Genomic DNA, 22552 nt, shown 5'->3' on the forward strand with positions numbered 1-22552 from the left:
CTGTCTCCAAGGTGTCATAGAGAAGGAATGAAGATCCTCAGTTTGTGCTATCCCACCAGTGTGGTTATTCAAAGTGGCACTGGCCAATTCTATTTTGTATCAAATAAAAGCATAACCCTATTAATGAACAATTGTGAGAAAGGCCAATTGTGTTGGTAGAAATGCAAGCTTTGGGTATGCTTGGAATTTCATGCATTAATTCCATCATTTGGTTGTTCTCAAGCCAAACTCCTATGCTTTATTTCTCAAAATATAGTCCTGCCTATTCACACTTTCCTGCAGCTGGGTTCTGATTTAATTTTTGCTATTTTAATTTGTAGTCATTTGGGTTTGATCTGATGGCTCGCTCTAACTACCACTGGCAGCTGTCCTTCTTGCGGGCAGAGCGGGTGCTGATAGGAGGAATTGATGATGATGGTGGCTGTCGGATGAAATGCTTCCGGATCATGAGGCAGATGAAGGAGGACATCTGGTGTACAGCAAGCAAACCAGTCATCACGTCTTATCATCTTCAGGTGACTAAGAAATGAGAAAGGAGAACTGAATGGGCCATATAAGAAGAGAGTATTAGTGTTCTATCCATTGGAAGACAGAGAACTTTGTGTAATTTATATTTTGGGGCAGAGTGGGCGGGTGGGGTGGGGGGAAGGAAAACACCAATATTGACAGAAGGACCCCTAGACAGTGAAGAGAAAAAATTTGGCCACTTGTATTCAGTGTATGTCAAGGGGGGGAGAGGAGGCATATCCCTAAAGACACTGCCATTGGGTTCAGCGGACAGGTCAGCATTTCTAAGTGCTATCAATGATACTAAGATGAATGAAACTGGTAGGAATAAGTAATATTATCCTTGAAGGCACTTGGTAATTAGGGGCTTGGACAGGAATACTCAAAATCTTTTGTCAAGCAGTCCACTTCTTTGACTGCCGAGTTGTTCCAGTTCCACAATATTAACTGGCTTGCCTTTATGTTATACTGCAAATCTAAGACTAAGCAGGCCAGTAGGCTCACATCCCAAATATTTATCAAAATGTTAAGATTGCTGGACTTCATTGGGTTTCTCTTATCAAAGGCTTTTAGTTGAAGCTGATGTAAACTCTGCAGCTCCTGGTCTAAAGCCTTATTCAACAACAGATCTGCAGATTTACTGCCATTACTGTTTACTTGTACCTCTAGGACAGGTAGACTCTCCAAACTGCTCCAAGACAACTTTTCTTTCTTGTTCAGTCATTTTTATTTAAGTTTTCATATAAACAGCAAACACAAGACAAATAAGCCATTCAAATGGACAACAGGTCCCCATGTAAAAGAATACAATATAAGTCAAAGGAGACCTTCTATGAGCAGTAGTTAATATAGAAGAAAATCATAGCACAGTTAAGAATAAAGGAAAGAAGATTAGAGACATAATTTAAGATTGGCAAAAAAGAGTAAAATGGATGCCAAATCAGTTGATGCTCAGAAAGCCTGGAGCACTGTTCAATCTATGGACAGGGACAGATTCTTCAGACTGTGGTGGACAGGGACAGATTCTTCAGACTGTAGGGAATCACAAGTACAAGGGGTCACTCGGAGAAATTGAGAGGGGACAGGTTTAGAAAAAATGTGAGGAAGTTCTTTTTTACCCAGAGGGTGGTGGACACATGGAACGTGCTACTGGAGGTTGTGATAGGCCAGAGCACACTACAGGGTTTCAAGGAAGGTTTAGATAGGTTCCTAAAGTATGAGGGGATTGAGGGTTACAGATAGATGTAGAGGTAGGTTACAGAAATGGTCAGGAACCATTTCACAGGTCACAGACCTGATGGGCCGCTGCGGGAGCGGGCCGCTGGGCGTGATTGATCTCTGGTCTGACCCAGTGGTGGCAACTTCTTATGTTCTTATATTGGCAATTTGACAAGTGATTCCACCAACGATCTACAGAGGTGAAAAGTAGATTTCCAATGCGTCAAAACCAACTTAAGCACCACGGCTAATATGATGTCCAGAAGTGTTAATTGCTTCTCTGTGAGTTGTGATGAAATACCCACTGATCTCAGACTTACATTAGAGTACGTGAGCTGTTCTTGAATTGGTAGGATAGAGCACATGAAGTCCCATAATTCAGTACAAAAGGTAAAAACAAAGCACAGTTGAAAGGCACCATTTGTGTAAGTTACACCACCAACATGACGTTTAATGTGAGCAAGTGCAAAGTGATGCATGTGGAAAAGAGGAACCTGAACTATAACTATGTGATGCTGATTTCTATGTTAGAAGTCACTGCCCAGGAAAATGATCTAGGTGTCATTGTTGAGGATACGTTAAAACTCTCAGCTCAATGTGTGGCAAAGGCTGCTAAGAAAGCAAATAGAATGTTAGGAATTATCAGGAATGTAATGGAAAATAAAGATCAAAATGTTATAATGCCCTTTTATTGCTCTATGGTATGGCCGCAACTTGAATACTGTGTGCAATTCTGGTCGCCTTATCTCAAAAAGATATAGCGGAATTAGAAAAGGTACAGAGAAGGGTGACAAGAATGATAAAAGGTTTGTGTCGACTTTCCTATGAGAAGAGTCAAAAGCGGCCAGGGCTGTTCACCTTGGAGAAGAGATGGCTCAGGGGTCATATGATAGAGGTCTATAAAATACTGAGTATAGTGGAAAGGGTAGATGTGAATCGCTTATTCACTCTTTCCAAAAATACTAGGACTAGTGGGCATGCAATGAAGCTACTACGTAGTAGATTTTAAAAACACCGGAGAAAATATTTCTTCACACAACATGTAATTAAACTCTGGAATTGGTTGCCGGCGAATGATATCAGTGAAATCAGTTAGCTTAGCAGGGTTTAAAAAAGGCTTGGATGATTTCCTAAAAGAGAAGTCCATAGGCCATTATTGAGATGGCTTGGGGAAATCCACTGCTTATTCCTAGGATAATTTCTGTTTGGACCTGTAGATATTTGAATTCCAGTCTCTGGATTGGTTGATTGTTGCTGGTCTCAAAGATGCTACAAACTGATCTATTCAAAACACAGGTAGTTTAATTCTGACAGGATCATATTTATATTTAATTTCAACTACTCTTCTGTTTTATTTTGATTTAATTTTTGTTATTTTGTTTTTTCCTTTGGTCTTCTTTTTTTTTTGTACTCTCAGCATGTAAGAAATTTTTCATACAGATGCTTTAGTCAGATTGTGTGAGCCTATGGGACAGTAAGTAAACAAAGCCAAGGGACCGGATAACCTACACCCCAGAATGCTCAGGGAGTTAAGGGAAGTGCTGGCAGAACCATTATCTGCTCTTTTCAATCTTTCCCTAAGCACAGGAAGGGTCCCCTTGGACTGGAAAACCGCCAACGTAATCCCACTCCACAAAAAGGGCTGCAGGACAGAGACAGCAAACTACGGACCAGTGAGTCTCACGTCTATAGTGTGTAAACTCATGGAAACACTGATCAAACAGCATATTGACACAATCCTGGACGAAGAAAATCTCTGTGATCCACACCAACACGGGTTCACCAGGGGTAGATCCTGCCAATCTAATCTGATTAGCTTTTTTGACTGGGTTACTAGACAACTGGACGCCGGAGAGTCACTGGACGTGGTATATTTGGACTTCAGTAAAGCATTTGATAGCGTCCCTCATCGAAGATTACTGAACAAACTGAAATCGATAGGATTAGGAGACATTCTAACTACATGGGTTGGGGATTGGCTGAGCGGCAGACTTCAGAAGGTGGTGGTAAACGGTACCCCATCCGAAGCGTCGGACGTAATCAGTGGAGTGCCGCAGGGATCGGTCCTGGGCCCGATTTTATTCAACTTATTCATAAGAGATATGACGCAAGGACTTAGAGGAAGGGTATCACTGTTCGCCGACAACGCCAAACTTTGCAACATAGTAGGCAGATGCTTATTACCTGATAATATGACACACGACCTACTGCTACTGGAACAATGGTCAAACACTTGGCAGCTAGGCTTCAATGCTAAAAAATGCAAGATAATGCACCTGGGCAAGAGAAACCCGTGTAGAACTTATGTACTAAATGGCGAGACCTTGGTTAGGACCACGGAGGAACGCGATCTAGGAGTAATCATTAGCGAGGACATGAAAGTTGCCATTCAAGTGGAGAAGGCTTCCTCCAGGGCAAGACAAATGATGGGGTGTATCCGCAGAAGTTTCGTCAGCAGGAGACCTGAAGTTATGATGCCGTTGTACAGAGCCATGGTGAGGCCTCACTTAGAGTACTGTGTTCAGTTTTGGAGACCACACTACCGAAAGGACGTGCTGAGGATCGAGTCGGTTCAGAGAATGGCCACCAGGATGGTAATGGGGCTCAAGGATCTCACGTATGAAGAAAGACTAAAGAAATTGTGGCTGTACTCACTTGAGGAAAGAAGAGAACGGGGAGATATGATTGAAACGTATAAGTACATCACGGGATACATCGAGTCAGAAGATGATATCTTCGGGCTAGTGGGACCCTCGACCACCAGAGGGCATCCGCTGAAAATCAGGGGAGGGAAGTTTCATGGCGACTCCAGGAAGTACTTCTTCACCAAAAGAGTGGTGGATCACTGGATCAGACTCCCACTCCAGGTGATAAAGGCCAACAGCGTGACGGATTTTAAGAAAAAATGGGATACTCACATGGGATCTTTAAGGGAGTAAATTCAGGGGGGGGATACCTGGAATGGGCAGACTTGGTGGGCTATAGCCCTTTTCTGCCGCTTTTTTTTTCTATGTTTTCTATGTTTTTCTATGTTTTCTAAGGGATATTTTCTAAGCACCTAATATTTGATGCTTTGTTTGTTGAACCGCTATGAACTTCAAAGAGGTATTGGCGGTATACAAATAAAAATTGTATTGTATAAGCAGGATAAAATCTATTTTACTACCTTGGATCTAGCTAGGTACTTGGGACCTGGGTTGGCCACTGTTGGAAAAAGGAAAAACAGGATACTGGGCTTGCTGGACTTTTGGTCTGTCTCAGTATGGCAATTCTTATGTTCTTAACATAATGAGATGCCAGGGGCTTAGCTACATGCTGTTTTATTGGAGTCAAAACAAAAGGAACCAATAAGAACTGCAGTAAAAATGCAAAGCAAAAACTAAAACAAAACTGCAGGGGGATGTACAAGGTGCAGGAATTTATTCAATAAAATCAATAAAAATTATAAAAGCATATGTGACATAGATAAAATAAATACAATAACGACATCCAAAAACCGGTCCTTGTATTCATGTGGACAGGACCCGGACACTTCTTCCTCAGGGGTCCCAGATGTTGGTATGTAGAGTATCAAAAACAAGACTGGGTTAAATAAACAAAATTGAATTGAACAGGCAGAGGGAATCACCAGCAGAAGGCCGTGAACTGCGAAGCAGCCTGTTTAGAGTGCTGCGACTGCCGACGAGTGCTGGAGGGAGGCTTGTCTGTCTTCTCGCGGTGGGAGGGTCGACAGGGAGGGCCCAGGACAATGACGCTGGGGAGGCCCCGTGACGATGACGCTAGGGGGGGCCGGGCAATAACTCTGCTGCAAATCCCACACCGGTGGGCCCTCTGACCATTTTGGGCCCTATCCCTTAATCCGGCTCTGATGGAGCCGTTCTCACAAATTGCCTGCGGCTACCCCGAAGTTTTCCCTCTGCGGCGATCTGCCCTGTAAGAAACGGGAAATTGCGGCAGAGGGAAAACTTTGGGGCAGCCATCAGCAGCTTGTGAGAACAGCCTTCTGTGCAGGAAAATTTTGGCTACTGGCAGAGCCATACTCAAGTGGCTAAAGAGCCACTTGCGGCTTGAGAGCTGATGTTTGCCGACCACTGACCTAAGCTATTGTTCCTGCTTCCTAAATAGCTTATTGGCTGGCTAAGGAATATCTGAGAAGTGGGCTAATAGAAGAGAGGAGAGGAGAGCAGCAGTGTAGGTCAGATAGGCTTCCTGTCTTTGGTCTGCCATAGAGAGGGGGAGATGTGCCGAGGGAAAAGAATGAGGAAGGAAAGAATAGACACATGCGTTGAAAGCTGGAAAAGATGGATTGTGAGGGGAAGAGAGGTTAAGGGAAGAGAGATATGGCATGTAAAAAGGAACACAGAGCTGAAGTGAATGCAAGCTGGGGGGCATGGGCTGTGATTCAAAGATAAGTGGGTGAGGGATGGGCTGAAGAAAGAGAAACAGAGATGAGGACAGGGAAGGGAACTGTGTGGGGTTCAAAGAGGAGGGGGCTGACAGGGGAGATAAGCTGAGAAAAGGGTTCTGAGAAGAAAGAGGATCAGGTTGGAGGGATGGAAGTGACAGGAAAGGTGAAACTAGGAAGAAAAAAAAGAACAAGCAAAGAAAAGATAATTTTCAGATTTGGGGGGGCATGGTTTGAAACATAGAAACATGACGGCAGATAAAGGCCAAATGGCCCATCCAGTCTGCTCATCCACAGCATCCACTATCTCCTCCTCTCCCTAAGAGATCCCACATGCATGCCCCATGCTTTCTTGAATTCAGACAGTCTTTTTCTCCACCACCTCTACCGGGAGCTTATTCCACGCATCTACCACCCTTTCTGGGAAAAAAAAATGTATTTTTCTAAATTACTCCTGAGCCTATCACCTTTAAACTTCATTCTAGGCCCTCTCATTCTGGAGCTTCCTTTCAAATGAAAGAAACTTGCCTCGTGTGCTTTTATGCCATGTAGATATTTAACCATCTCTATCGCCCGCCTTTCCTCCAAAGTATACATATTGAAATCTTTAAGTCTGTCCCCATATGCCTTATGATGAAGACCACTGACCATTTTAGTAGCCTTCTTCTGGACCGATCCCATCCTGTTTATATCTTTATGAAGGTGCTGTCTCCAGAATTATACACAGTATTCTAAATAAGGTCTCGCCAGATGCTTATACAAGGGCATCAATACCTCCTTTTCCTTTTTACTATCAGCTTCTCCCCACAACTGATCGAGCTTAAGAACCTCTGGGTGGGAATATATTGTATCGCAAATTGAGCTGGTTCAGTTTTGGGTACCTGTTTTTTTCTTCCAATCTTGCTGTCAAAGGGATAAATAAAGTACTTCATTAAAAGGATGATGAAAGGGAACGAGGTTGTGGAAATATGGAATTCTTGGAACTGGAAATCGCCCTTTCAAAACTTACTTTCTTTTGGCAGTCCTGGTATTGAGAGAGGTTATGGTCAGAGACTGAATTGATGGGGGAATGGAGAGAAGCATTGTTCGAATTTCTCACAAGAATTAAAAATATTATTCCCCATTATATCCCAAAGGTGGCATAAATGGATACTGGGCTATGTGAGCTTAAAAAAGTAGCACAGCAGCAGCCTGAAGAAGTAACAAGAGATGTTTGACAAAGTTGAAGGGAGGGTGACAAGGGAAATATTGTCTCACAAACTCTGTGTTTCTTGGTTTGGCTCCCTGGCATGCCTCATGCTTAATTGCTAAATCCTTGGTCCCCTCTTGGCTCTTGGTAAAACTCTGCAGCTATTTCCCAAGTATCAACTTGGCTCCCTGAGCTGGATGCTTGTTCCTTGGCCACTGAAGCAATATTATTCAGTAAGCAGCCAGGTTTGCTCATAGGTGGGTAAAGGGTACATGAAAAATGGCACATGACACAAAAGGTTCCAAAAACAATTATTGAGTTTATTTTCCAGAATTAATTATCAAAAGATGATTATTTGCATCATCGGAGGAGTCTTTACAGACGCCAAACGCTGGCATGTCTCACAAAGAATCCCAACCCTATAACCGTTATTCATTAATATATAACTTCAGTCCAATTTGACATCATTGGTTGTCAGTCCCTGTCAGCATCAGCGAAAGAAGGAGGGGCTATTCCCCCTTCTCTGAGTCTCTCAAAGACTGATACAGTGTTTCTGATTCTAACTAATTCCAGATGTTGTTCTCGGGATTTTTCCTTAATGTTTCTTCAGGTTTAAAATATATAAAATATGTTATCCCAGGACAAGCAGGCAGGTATTCTCACTAGTGGGTGATGTCATCAGACAGAGCCCCGGTACGGACGTCTCACAAGCACGTGTTGCTTGTAGAAACTTAAAAGTTTCTAGATGCCCGCACCGCGCATGCGCCGGTGCCTTCCCGCCCGGAGATCCGGGCGTGTCTCCTCAGTTCTTTTCTTTCCGCGGAGCTGAGAAGTTCAACTTCATCATGCGCTAGCTGAATTCAGTTAAATTTGCCTTCCTTGTCCGCGTTTTCGCTTTCTTTTAATTACAATTAACAGTACATTTCTTTTTCAGTTAAAAAAAAAAAAAAAAAATTATTTCCTCCGGCGGGTCGAACGGGCCGGCCACGTGGCTCAGGCCTACAGGCTTCGACCTCGCGGCGGAGATTTTCCGGCCTATGTCCCGGCCAATCACCGGGTTTAAAAAGTGCAGCAAGTGCCAACGCGCGATTTCACGCACGGACCCTCACCGTCGCTGTTTGCAGTGTTTGGGTCCTGACCACATCCCGAAATCGTGCAGGCCTTGCTCTACCCTTACGGCACGCTCATTCAAACGGCGTTGCCTATTGTGGGAATCGATGTTCAAGATGGACGCAGCTAAGGATCCTTCAGCCTCCACTTCATCTGATACCTCCCCGGTTCGGGCGAAACCGGTATCGACCCCTCCTGCATCGAGTGTGGTGAAACCGGCATCGTTCATCCCGACAACATCCACGAGCTCGACGTCGGTGCCTGCCCCGGTCTCCTCGGTTCAGGTACCTCTTCCTTCCACAGTGCCACCAGTGGTCATCAAAGTGCCGAAAGCTACTAAGCAGAAGCACTCGACCTCGAAGAAACGCGATGACCGTGCAGGAGGACCCCCTTTCGGTGCGGATCCCTCCTTATCGGCTTCGCTACGGTCCATGCTGGAAGCTCAATTCGTTGAGCTCATGCAGACCATCGGACCCGGACTCATCGCTGCCATACAGGGTGACCTCCCGGTACCGGTCCAAAGGGGCGGTCCGCCCCCTCCCCCTTCTCCACGCCGTTCAACCTCGAAAACCGACGAGGACGAACGGGGGAGGGCGGCGATGCCCATGCGGCAAGCCTCGCTTACCGATATGCCGCCATTAGAGCCCATTACGCCTCCGCGCCAACATGGGACCAGACCTCCGATCGATACTCAAAGCCCTGGGCATAGTCAGGAAGAGTTCTTCCGCACTCCTTACCAGACTTGGGTAGCATCGCAAGAATCCGCATCGCAACCCCAGTTGCGATCCACCGCTTCCAGCCCTATCCACCACTTTGGGGCCTCGGGAGACCATGCGATGCACAGACGATCCCGATCCCCGTCCCGCCACCGAGACGGGCACCGATCAAGACACTCATCTTGGCACTCTTCACGCCATTCGGAGGTGTCACCGCAGAAAAAACTGCAACGTATGGGATACTCCTCATCAGAGGTGTCCCCTCCGGAGGGACCGGAGTACGAGGAGACACCCATACCCGATTCTCCTTGCCACTCCCCGATGTCCATGGATCCGGAGGCCTCTTCCTCCTCCAGCCCGTCCCACAGACCGACGCTGGCGGATCAATTGTCTTTCTCATCATTCCTCCGACAAATGGCGGATGATCTGGATGTGACCCTCGACACGGGCTCCCGATACTCCAAAGAGTATCTGGACACCATGCATTTACCTAACCCTCCAACGGAGTCGCTTCGGCTCCCTCTGCATAAATTGCTGGATCAGACCTTCATGCAGTGTTTCGAAACACCGTACTCCATACCGGCGATTCCCAGCAAACTCGATGCTCGATACCGCATCGTGCACCATAAAGGGTTTGAGGGCCCTCAACTCTCCCACCAATCCCTACTGGTCGAGTCCTCTCTTAAACGCTCTCATCCCTCTCAGGTCTACCCCTCTGTACCGCCGGGCCGAGAGGGGAGAACGATGGACAAATTTGGTAGAAAATTCTATCAAAACTCCATGATGGCGTCACGGGTGCTGAACTACAATTTCTTTTTCTCTTCCTATCTGGAGTTCTTCTTGCCGGTGCTCCGCAAGTTCACTCCGTTCATAGACACCCAAGCTCGATTCGAGTTCGAGGAAGTGGTAGCCTCCCTCTCCCAATTACGCCTCCAGCTGATGCAATCCTCCTTCGATGCATTCGAACTTTCGGCACGTGCTGCCGCAAGCGCGGTAGCCATGCGTCGCCTGGCATGGCTCCGTACAATCGATATGGACCCCAACCTCCAGGACAGACTCGCCAACGTACCAAGTGCGGGAGCTGACCTGTTCGATGAGTCTATCGAAACTGTTACCAAGAAGCTGTCGGATCACGAAAAGTCTTTTCAATCCATCCTGCGGCCCAAACCCAAACCTCAACAGTCTCGACCTTCCAGGCCACCCCTGATTTACCAGCGGCGTTACATGCCCAGACAAACGCCTGCTGCGAGACAACCTGTGAAGAGACAACCTCCCCAGAAGTCTCAGCAAAAACCTCAGCCACCGGCTGCACCTAAGGCTCCCCAGCCCTTTTGACTCCCCTCCTGGGAGCATAACCGACACCGTTCTGCACCCCTCAGCCTCTCCCATAGGGGGCCGCCTCCATCTTTTTTACCATCGATGGGAGGCCATAACCACGGACCTATGGGTCCTTACCATCATAAGAGAAGGATACTCTCTTCACTTCCATCGGGTCCCCCCGGACCACCCTCCAAGAGAGTATCCTTCAAGCTCGACACAGACCGCCCTTCTTCTTCAGGAAGTCCAAACCTTACTTCAGCTTCGGGCTGTCGAGCCGGCCCCGTCAGACCAATTGAACCGAGGGTTTTTCTCCCGGTATTTCCTCGTCCCGAAGAAAACGGGCGACCTGCGACCCATTTTAGACCTTCGGGCCCTCAACAAGTTTCTGGTCAAAGAGAAGTTTCGCATGCTGACTTTGGCTTCTCTATACCCCCTCCTCGAGCAGAACGACTGGTTATGCTCCCTGGATCTCAAGGAGGCCTACACTCACATCCCCATTCACCCGGCCTCCCGAAAGTTCCTCAGATTTCGGGTGGGAAATCTGCACCTACAGTATCGAGTGCTACCATTCGGCCTCGCTTCGTCCCCCAGAGTCTTCACAAAGTGCCTGGTGGTAATGGCCGCGGCACTCCGGGACAGGGGTCTACAGGTGTTCCCATACCTCGACGACTGGCTCATCAAGGCCCCGTCAGCCCCAGAGGTCACTTCGGCGGTCTTGGCTACAGCCTACTTCCTCCAGAATTTGGGCTTCGAGATCAACTTTTCCAAGTCTCATCTACAACCCACCCAGTCCCTCCCCTTCATCGGAGCGGTCCTGGACACCACTCGACTCCGAGCATTCCTGCCTCTGCAACGCATGGAGTCTCTTCTTCATCTCTGCCAGTCGGTGTCTACTCGCCAAACCCTACCGGCGAGACAACTGATGGTGCTCCTGGGCCATATGGCCTCCACAGTACATGTGACACCCTTTGCCAGACTCCATCTCAGGATCCCCCAGTGGACCCTGGCATCACAGTGGAATCAGACGTCCGATCCACTAACCAAACACATCTTAGTCACACCTGCTCTTCGGCAGTCTCTACTTTGGTGGATGACCTCTTCGAATCTATCCAGAGGTTTGCTGTTGCACTCTCCCCCCCATCTGAAAGTTCTCACAACCGATTCGTCGAACTATGCATGGGGGGCCCACCTGGATGGTCTCCGCACCCAAGGATTCTGGACCAGTGCGGAAAGACTACATCAAATCAATCTACTGGAGCTCAGAGCCATCTTCAATGCGCTCCAAGCTTTCCAACACCTACTTCACGACATGGTGATCCTCATTCGCACAGACAATCAGGCCGCCATGTATTATATCAACAAGCAAGGAGGCACGGGCTCGGCCCTCCTTTGCCAGGAAGCTCTACGAGTCTGGGACTGGGCGGTGCGCCACAACGCCTTCCTCAGAGCCGTCTACATTCAGGGGGAGAACAACGTCTTAGCAGACAAACTAAGTCGTCTGCTACAACCGCACGAATGGACTCTCCATTCCAGCCTCCTTCACCAAATCTTCACGCAGTGGGGGACGCCTCAGATAGACCTCTTTGCGGCTCCCCACAACTCCAAACTGCCTCAGTTTTGCTCCAGGATCTACACTCCTCATCGCCTCGAGGCAGATGCTTTTCTACTGAACTGGGGGAAACGATTTCTATATGCGTTCCCACCATTCCCGCTGATCCAGAAGACTCTGGTCAAGCTGAAACTCGAACAGGCCACCATGATTCTAATAGCTCCTCGGTGGCCCAGACAACCTTGGTTCTCCCTCCTACTTCAACTCAGCAGCAGGGAACCAGTACCACTTCCAGTGTTTCCTTCACTACTTACGCAACATCAAGGATCACTGCTTCATCCCAACCTGCAGTCTCTCCACCTGACAGCTTGGTTCCTCTCAACGTAACCCCTCACCAATTCTCACAAGAAGTGAGGGAGGTCTTGGAGGCTTCCAGGAAGCCCGCCACTCAACAATGCTACTCCCAGAAATGGACTAGATTCTCCTCATGGTGTATTTCTAAATCAAAGGAACCTCAGCGAGCTTCCTTATCCTCCGTGCTGGACTATCTCCTACACCTATCTCAATCTGGGCTCAAGTCTACATCCATACGAGTCCACCTGAGCGCTATTGCGGCGTTCCACCAGCCCCTACAAGGGAAACCCCTCTCGGCCCATCCGGTGGTCGCCAGATTTATGAAAGGACTCTTCCATGTTAACCCTCCTCTCAAACCACCCCCAGTAGTTTGGGACCTCAATGTAGTCCTTTCCCGTCTCATGAAGCCCCCGTTTGAACCACTCAACAGGGCCCCTCTTAAGTATCTCACCTGGAAAGTGCTTTTTCTTGTAGCCCTTACGTCCGCTCGCAGAGTCAGCGAACTCCAGGCATTGATGGCGGATCCACCATTCACAGTATTCCATCATGACAAGGTGGTCCTCCGCACTCACCCGAAATTCCTGCCTAAGGTGGTCTCCGAATTTCATCTCAACCAATCCATTGTACTTCCAGTATTCTTTCCTAAGCCCCATTCTCACCACGGAGAATCGGCCCTTCACACTCTAGACTGTAAACGGGCTTTGGCTTTCTACCTGGATCGCACCAAGCCACACAGAACCACTCCTCAACTTTTTGTCTCCTTCGATCCTAATAAGTTGGGAAGACCCGTATCAAAGCGCACCATCTCTAATTGGATGGCGGCTTGTATCTCTTTCTGCTATGCCCAGGCTGGATTATCACTTCCTTGTAAGGTCACAGCCCATAAGGTCAGAGCAATGGCAGCCTCAGTAGCATTCCTCAGATCAACACCAATCGAGGAGATTTGTAAGGCTGCCACCTGGTCCTCGGTTCACACATTCACCTCACATTATTGTCTGGATACTCTCTCCAGACGGGATGGACAGTTTGGCCAAACAGTATTGAAAAATTTATTCTCTTAAGTCGCCAACTCCCCCTCCATCCCACTGAGGTTAGCTTGGAGGTCACCCACTAGTGAGAATACCTGCCTGCTTGTCCTGGGATAAAGCAATGTTACTTACCGTAACAGTTGTTATCCAGGGACAGCAGGCAGCTATTCTCACGTCCCACCCACCTCCCCTGGGTTGGCTTCTCAGGCTAGCTACCTGAACTGAGGAGACACGCCCGGATCTCCGGGCGGGAAGGCACCGGCGCATGCGCGGTGCGGGCATCTAGAAACTTTTAAGTTTCTACAAGCAACACATGCTTGTGAGACGTCCGTACCGGGGCTCTGTCTGATGACATCACCCACTAGTGAGAATAGCTGCCTGCTGTCCCTGGATAACAACTGTTACGGTAAGTAACATTGCTTTTTGCAAAACCAATTCTTATGTTCAATATACATTCATACACATAATCACTCACATTCATTCGGGGCCCCTTTCATCCATAGATCCACACAATATATTTCATTCATATTTAATGCAAGAAAGCTTTTCTCTGTTATACCCCATTTTGGATATGAAACCTAATATGCTCCACCTAAGCAGCTCAAGCACACCTGTTATCAATTAGACCATGAGGCTCAAGGCAGGAAACTGAACAAAGACTCAGAAGGGACAAAGACCGAACACATAATGGAGTAAAGCCAAGAAGAAGATACTTACAGAAAGACAGAAAACCAAAATGGAGTCATTAATATCTCTATGTATGTATTATGTATATCTATAACTGATTTCCTCTATAATCTGGCTTAATAGCAAAATACATAAAGAGAATATTATTATGCTTTTCCTTAATATTAATCTGTAGTGTGTTTTTCTGGCCTTGGCTACATCCATATTCAGATTTTTATTCCCAACTTTTCATACGCTTCTATTGGGCGTGGCCTTAACTAACACATATGCTTGTATCTAACTAGAGTTACCCAGAACCATACGAAAAGCAGGCATTTTTTAGAAAAGACTCCACAAAATACTCCACAAACACATCTTACACACTATCCATTCCATAGTGCCTCCTAAAGCCCACGAGTGCCACTACTGCTCATTCAGGCAGCCCAGAACATAGTGGCTTAGTATGAATGCTTACTTCTATGTCCTGGGCTGCTGGAATATGTTTTCCCACTCAACATGTTATCTCTGATTCAAACTGTGATTCTTGCTGGGCTTCCAGAGCTCAAGGTGAACATTTAATGAAGAATCTCATATAGAGCTAGATTCACTAACCTTCTTTTGATTCCCCAATTCGTGGCTGATCCATGCAGGCCTGACAAATTTACAAAACAAAAAAATTCAAATGAGGGCAATCGGAGGAACGCCCCCCCCCCCTCTAACTGCATGGATTGCTAGTGTGTAATCCCGACACATGCGCAGACCATCTTTAGATGATCTGTGCATGTTTGTAAGAGCCGTCTGAGCCACGACTTTTTACTTTTAGTTGCCCAGCGAGCCTGTGGTTTTAATCTGCTTTAAACCCGCGGGTTAAAACCACAGGCTTGCAGTGCAGGGAAGGGCAGGAGAGTTGAGGCAAGAGCAGGGCGGCGAGACAGGGTGGCAGGCAGGAGAGATTCGGGGCATAAGCAGGGCGGCGAGTCGGGGTGGCAGGCAGGAGAGATTAGGGGCAAAGCACGAGATCGGGGCAGGCAGGAGACAGCAGAAGATCGGGGCTGAAGCAGGGCAGAGTGCAGGGCGGCAGAAGGCAGGGCAGTCGGAAAGGACCTCAGCGACTGGTCCTCAGCAGTCGCTTCTTGTGTTGGTTTGCAAGATTTCTGTAATGCATCACGTCCCTGCCTACTTTGCATGCCGTTCCCCTCATTTGCATGCACAGATCAGAATCAGATCGGAAGAGAAGTAAGTGAATTGGGCCGGAGTAAAATAGGGTCGCAAACAGATCAATACACGATCAGTTTGCTTAGTGAATCTAGCCCCATAGACTCTACAGGCAGAGAGTGGTTATTGGCCCAGAATGTGTGAGTACCAGAGGAAGTGCTGCAGTGCACAGGGGAATGAGGAAGCAGTCCCGGAAAAAAGGAATGTGCCTGGAGCCAGGGAGAGCAGAGAAATGATCCATGTCTGTGGTCAATATTGAGTCGCGAATTGAAGATGAGTTAAACCTACCACGGAAAGGAAGTTTTGCCTGTATAGAAGTAGGATGGAAGCAGTGAAGGGATGGGTGAGCTAAACCTGCATAATGAAGGAAAAGCACATTGGAGCTTACTGGGGAGTGTAGGAGAATAGAAGTCTGGGTTAAGGGAGAATGAGAAGCAGAACAGGCTAAAAAAAAAAAAAGATTTATGGAGTGGAACAGGATGAAAGCTATTAAACTCCCTACCCCCAAATATAAAACATCAAATTATGCCTGTATAGGATGAGAAAAAAAATAAAACATAATAAGTACAGAGACAGAGAGTGTGAGTTTTTGAGTTCAGCACCCCCAGTCATTTTCAAAAATTCAGGATCGAAAAACTTATCGATATCAAACATAAGTGCGCGCACACACACACAAAAAGAGGGGACAATGCTGAACACACAGAGGTATACAGATACAGAGGGATGATAATAGATGTGAGGAAGGATGGGGAAACAGAACGATGATGCTGATACAGGGATTCTCATCATGGTGGGAGGTTAGGATCAGGGACATTTGGGAAAGAGTGGACAGGGTGGAAAGCAACACAGAGAGAAGATGGATGATAGACATGAAGAGAAGAAATGCCAAATGGAGAAAAAGACCCTAGCAAGAAAGTTAAAAGAAGAGTGAGGAAAGCACAAACCAGAGACTGGGACCAACACTATTTAAAAAATCAAATAACCACCTCAAAGGTAGAAAAAGGAATTTTATTTTCTCTTTATTGGTTAGAATATGTAACTTTTTGGAATATGCATCTGTAAGAACTGATTGTAGACATGGCTGAAACCTGCGAGAAAAACCTCCAGCATAGCAGTGATAAATCTCTAGCTTTGGGATGGATAGCTTTAGTGTTTCTGAATTGGATTCAGAAATCTAAGAAAACGAATGGCAGACCTATTTTATAAGGATAGGGCCTGATATTCAGCCTGCAGTAGTAAGCAGCTTGTATGTTGTTCAAAGACGCAAACCACAATAGTCTGGGATAACAAAGGCCGGGGCATATCCCGCTACTGGCACTGAATATCTGGGTGTCTGTGATCACTCAGAAGTTAACTGGACACTGGTGCTCAGTTAACTTGACAGCTAACTGGATAAATTACAGCTCCCCCAACACTCTGCATCTGAACCACTTCTAACCTAGCTGGTTAGGAAATGACCAGTTAGAGCCAATATTCTGTGGCACCAGTGTAGGAAGTAAGAGTAGGGGTAGACTGCTCCGGGTGCCATCTTTGTAGGGGCGCTCGTGCCTCTCCTCCCTTACATACCTCTTTAAATATTTGCCGGCACAAGCAGCATCTTCCACCTACTGCATGAGCTAGCCTTGGCTCCCTTCTGATGTCAATATCCTGGTCGTGGGACTGGATGTGACATCAGAAGGGAGCTGAGGACAGCGTGAGCAGCAGGCAAACATTTAAAGAGGTATGCGGGGGAGGTGTACAGTGTGGTGATGCCGTGATGCCAGGCACCACTGCCCAGGGTGCCAACCTCCCTCGCTATGCCACTGAGTGGCACTACCCAATTAAGTACTGCTGAATATCAACAGCCAGGGAGATGAGCAAAGTTTAACCAGGCAAGAGCCTCTTCTGTTTGCTTAAATTCCTTCGACTATCAGGCCCATAATTTTTAAGCAGAACAGGGTGGGGGGGGGGGGGTGGATCCTCGATGGGTTCAGCTTCAGGAGTTCTGATTCAGGAGTTTGTTTTAAATCACTTAAGGCTGTCACCATGGGTGATCTGCATCTAGCCGCTGAGCTTATTCAGATAAGTTTCTTATTTTCCTTTGTTATATTTGGCAAAGGTAGGCGGTTGGACTAACAGGTGCAATGATGGTCCTACTTGGCAGCCATTTTAGTTCACATTAAGTTAGACACATTAGTTGGATGCGCCGGGTCAGAGCACTGATTTATTTAACGAGAGCCATAATTTTTAAGCTCATAAATTTAAGTTGAATTTTCAGGTGAGAATTTATGCTTTGTACATTTTTCTGAAAATAGGAGTTCAGCTTTTTATGAATTTCAGGCCCTAATAGTAGAAGAGAAAAATATTTTTTTTTCTTTTTTTTTATGCTCTTTTGGTCTTTTATTTTTTCTTAGGAACACAGCAGCCCAGTGCAAAAAGTAAAGGGGATAAGGCCCATGAGAAAAAAAACCCACTTTTTCTGTGTGGTTGCAATCAAAGTGGTTTACATATTTTAGACAAGTACTTATTTTGTACTTGGGGCAATGAAGTGTTAAGTGATTTGCCCAGAGTCACAAGGAACTGCAGTGGGGACTGAACTCACAACCTCAGGGTGGGGAGGTAGCCACTCTTGCTGCTAGGTCTCTCCTCCACCTAAAGAGAGTGGTGTGGCAGTGCAGCAGCAGCTAGAGTGGCACTCAGACCAATGTAGCAGGCTGCTGGCACTGAAGCAAGCGAACAAGCCAGGCAGTGAGGGGGTCTGAAGCAGGCAGGGCAGACAGTGGCACAGGTTGCAGCAACACCAGAAGAGAGAGGTGAAGGGGAGGAGATTTTTTTGTTGTTGTTTTGTTTTTTATGGTTTTCTATGTAATACTAACAGAACCAACTGAAGAAAAAATAAAATGAGAAGGCAGCTGTGATGGTGGCAATAGGCAGAACCACAGCAAGACACTGAGGTCAAAGAGAGTGAGCATGTATTGCCATAGGAAAGCAAGGCACTCAGTCCTTACTTAGGAAACTAAGCTGCAGGAGGGATGTCTTTAGGAAACACCAGCTTTCCATCAAAGTTGGACTAGCCTTAAATGATGTGGACTCACACTCTTCCTTGCCATTGATAACATCCATTTACTGAGCATGCTGCTTCTGAGCAGGAAAGTAAATGCTTATCAGTCTTAGCCATGTATGGGCTGATTGTTTGTACTAGAGAATGACACGTTGACAAAATTCATCACCGTTCCCGTCCCTGCAGATAACCGCGGTAAACCATCTTCATGTCATTCTTTAAGGAGAGAGGGAAGAATCAGAATATGAATGGCCACAACCACTGAGCCACAAGCTTTGCTTTGAAGAATGCTGGTGTAGAAGGACTGATGAGGCTGAAAGACACTAAAAAATGATATGGGATTATTTCCCGCGGTTATCCACGGGAACGGTGATGAATTTTGTCACCATGTCATTCTCTAGTTTGTGCCATCAAGTTTTCCCTCTAAATTGAGGTCTCCCCCTACCAGTACATCATCGGTAAGGAGCGTTCTCCCATGTTCTGGAAACACGGGATGGCAAAAAAGGTCACAATACAATAATTTAGTGGGTTCACTAGAGGTCTAAGCAACCAAGGTAAAACCCTGGGGCTCTCATTACACCCATGAAGCACTCATGGATCTTCCTTGGTGAGAGGTTTCAACCTGTTTAGTAAATCCAGCTGCAAGGAGTCCAATATTATTGATGTTCATCCTATGCCTTTTTGAATTCTGTCACCATTTTTGTCTCCATCACCTCCCCAATAGGGAATTCCAGGCATGTGCTCTCTGTGAAAAAGAATTTCTTGACATTACTCCTGCAACCACAATTCATGTTCTCTAGTTTTACCAGTTCCCTATCTCTGGAATAGATTTGTGTCTATATTAATATCTTTCAAATATTTAAATGTCTGGTATGTAAGGGAAAGTGGGATGGTGGGGTTTGGGTAGAGCTGGCTCCTCCCTCCCAAATAAAAGGCACTCTACTGCCCCCGATGACAATACTCACTTTAACATAAGATAGTTTGAGAGCCAGCAGAGCTTGAGAGACCCTCATCAGCTCTTCTTGGTCTGAAACTTAGACATCTGATATTAAAAAATAAAATAAAATACTGGAAATATCCAGCAACTGCATCCTAAGGTCATCTCCCACAGTATTTAGTTCTGAGTTTTGCAACTACATTTTTTTAATGTGTAAATAATTTTATATTTGTTTGCTGTGATGTATTGAGTTTGAAGAAATTAACCTCCAGTCCCTGGATGCTGCAAATAAGTGTTAACTTCAAGGATTGCAAAACTATACAAATTGCCATAGACCAGATTTATTTTCCCTGCAATCAACTCATAGATATTCACTGGGATATTTTGAAAACAACCTTTTATTTGGTTTTCAAAGACTAGAATGTTGCTGCTTTGATCTAGCAAATTACTGCAGATATAAGAAAGGGTAAGCCAGAAGGTCATAATTGTGTCTTCACAAATTCCAAAATCACATACAAATTCTTTCCACCTCAGAGTTACTCAACCCTAATGACATGGTCGCTAAGGAGTACAGCTGTCTTTCACCAAGACAATAAAAAGGCAGGTGAGCATTCTGCCTGTTGCCTACAAAGGACTGGTGTTGATGGAATCAGAAAAAAAAAAATTAGGGGTTTGGACATTATTTTCTGAAAATCATTGGATGCTATCATCTTCTTGACATGTCATAATTGGGCAATTACAAACTGTGTTAAGTAATAATATTAGCATTAATAATATATTTGCTTCTGCTAATTATGACTTTGGTTGGCCTTACTTCACCCCTATCCATTCACACATGGCTTAATTTTGATACAAACTTTTTTCTCTCTGGTTTGCTTCAGACACTGCTACTGTGGACCTGTGAGAAGTATCCACGCTCAAAGAAATGGCAGAACTTCAAGAAGTGCTTCCTGCGGTTGGTTAAGAAACTGCACAAGTGTGTGAGCCAGCACTTCCTGAAGCACTACTTCATCAAGGGCGTCAACCTGTTCAAATATGCTAATACCAATGAGCTGGATTTGGTTGCTCAGAAGCTGGCAGACTTTCTGCAGAATCCAGTACACTGTATTGACTGAGCATCTTGACCCAATCAGAATAGCACATACTATTTACCTCAGCCTCACCTGGTATTCTGCACACTATGGATTTGCCAAGTATAGTTTTCATCCTTTATTACAAACACCAAATGACATATATTGTAAAGATGGCTTATAGAAAATCAGGAAAACACTAGCGAGAAGATAACTGGTAATAGTAGGATTTCATTTTTTTTAAAAATGTATCGTTAATCTCTTCCATGCACTATTAGATTAACAACAACACCAGAAACCTATAGATTTTTCAACACAAATCCGATGAAGCTCATAATCAAAAAATCAACATAAGTCAGCACTTGGATGTCCTAATTGCTGGAGCATACAAGTGCTGATTTTTTAAGCCGACTTTCTGGACATCTAGTGAGGTGTTTTGCCCACTGTGCAGCCAGAGGTCCAGGGGACATTTTGGGAGGCATGTTATGGGCGTGTTAGACTTGGACATCTTGTGGCGATAATTGAACCTTTCCAAGAATGTCCAGATGGAACTTAGCTGTTTTGGGCTTGACCTATTTTAGAAGCATCTAAGTGCCACAAAAGTGCCTAAATTTACCAGATGATCACTGGAGGGATTAAGTAATGACCCCCCCCCCACACACACACACATACAAACTCCCCCAGTGGTCACTAACCCCCTCCTACTCCACAATGATCTGAATAAAACAGTACATACCTGTCTCTAGAACAGCAGCACTTGTTAAGGGAAAGCCTAGTAGAACATCACACAGATATCTTAAGTAGCATGGTGGGTGGGCTAGTGAACCATAGAAAGGAGACACTCTAGGCCCATAAGCCACTCTAACCACTACATTTATGGTAAAAATGCTACTCTACTGCTATATAGGTGCCACCTGAGTCCATAAGGGCTATTGGGGTGGTAGACAGGTGGGTATAATGAGGGTTTGTTTGGTTTTTTTGGGGGGTGGCTCACCATAAATTATAAAGGGGTTATGATGAGATGTATATCTGGCACACATCAGTGTCCTTTAAGGTGTCCCGCTGCTCTGTTGGGATGTCGATGTTGCCAGCCCATTACAATGCTGACCTCTCCCACACCCAAATGGTCTGGGTTTGGACATTTTAGACTTGGATATTTCTGTGGTCAAAATGGGGTACAAAGTTGGCTTCCTTCACTCATTCCATTTATTCATTCAATGGTAACTGCCAGCTTATCTACTGGATTAATCTCAGAAGATTGGGAAATAACCATTCTACATTTGGCCCTAAAAAAATTAATTTACCCATAACTGACATCACTAATTACCGACCAAGTGCTAACCTTTCATTCCTTTTAGAAAGTGGAATCTTTGGTACTTCAGCAATTGCAAGACTTTGTAGTTAAGACAAATGCTCTCCCCCTGCATCAAACTACTTTTAGAAAACTTCACTAATTGTGCTGACCTCTTTCATCTCGTATAGAGCTTTCAGTCAATTTAAACCTGTACTAATGCTCACTTTAGATATTTCTGCTGCCTTCGACCTTGTTGATCATAATCTACTCATCTACAGGCTAGAAAAATTAGGGATAACAGACACAGTTCTTAGTTGTTTTGCATTTTACCTATCTAATCATGCCTACAAGGTATATTTCAATAACACACACTCCTTTCTTAATTGATTCAGGGATACCGCCAGATTCTTTTCTATCACCTATCCTTTTCAACCTGTTCTAAAACCCATTATTGACACTAGGGCAATCATTAGGATTCACACTATTCGTCTATGGCAGATTACATTCAAATGCTACATACATTAGACTACTACCAGTGGTGTACCAAGGGAGGAGCGGTCCTTCCCGGATGCACGCCCTAAAGGGGTGCACAGCCGGCACACCAGATCCAGAACCTCCCGCCCTACTCTGCCATTTTCCTGAACCAGCAACAGCGGCAATAAACTTTAAATTCAGTTATCGTGGCGCAGAGTCAGCAGCCGCAAACATCGCGGGACCTTGCTACACCTCCCCACAGCTGCCGACTGTGCTCCAAAACAAGTAAGTGATGTTGCAGGGGTGGACCAGCAGCTGCACGGAGGTACAGCAAGGTCCCGTGATGACTGCCACTGCTGGTTGTGCTCTGGAACAAGTAGGTGACTTTGCAGGGAGTGGACCAGCAGCTGCAGTCATCGCAGGACCTTGCTGCACCTCCCAGCGGCTGCCGGTCCACTCC

General features: G+C 45.8%; 1 protein-coding gene across 2 annotated transcripts in view; it reads left to right on the plus strand.

The window, feature by feature from the left end:
* MAB21L3 (mab-21 like 3) overlaps positions 1-21208 on the plus strand; it is a 72484-nt gene extending 51276 nt beyond the window's left edge. For both annotated transcript variants that reach the window (XM_033941559.1, XM_033941558.1), the window contains exons 6-7: positions 321-515; positions 20136-21208. In XM_033941559.1, coding sequence (XP_033797450.1) covers positions 321-515; positions 20136-20369 — 429 coding nt within the window. In that variant the 3' untranslated portion in view covers positions 20370-21208. The remainder of the gene's footprint in view (positions 1-320; positions 516-20135) is intronic.
* The last annotated feature ends 1344 nt before the right edge of the window (positions 21209-22552 follow it).

The sequence above is a fragment of the Geotrypetes seraphini genome, chromosome 4 (assembly GCF_902459505.1).
Source record: "Geotrypetes seraphini chromosome 4, aGeoSer1.1, whole genome shotgun sequence".
Taxonomy (NCBI): Eukaryota; Metazoa; Chordata; class Amphibia; order Gymnophiona; family Dermophiidae; genus Geotrypetes; species Geotrypetes seraphini.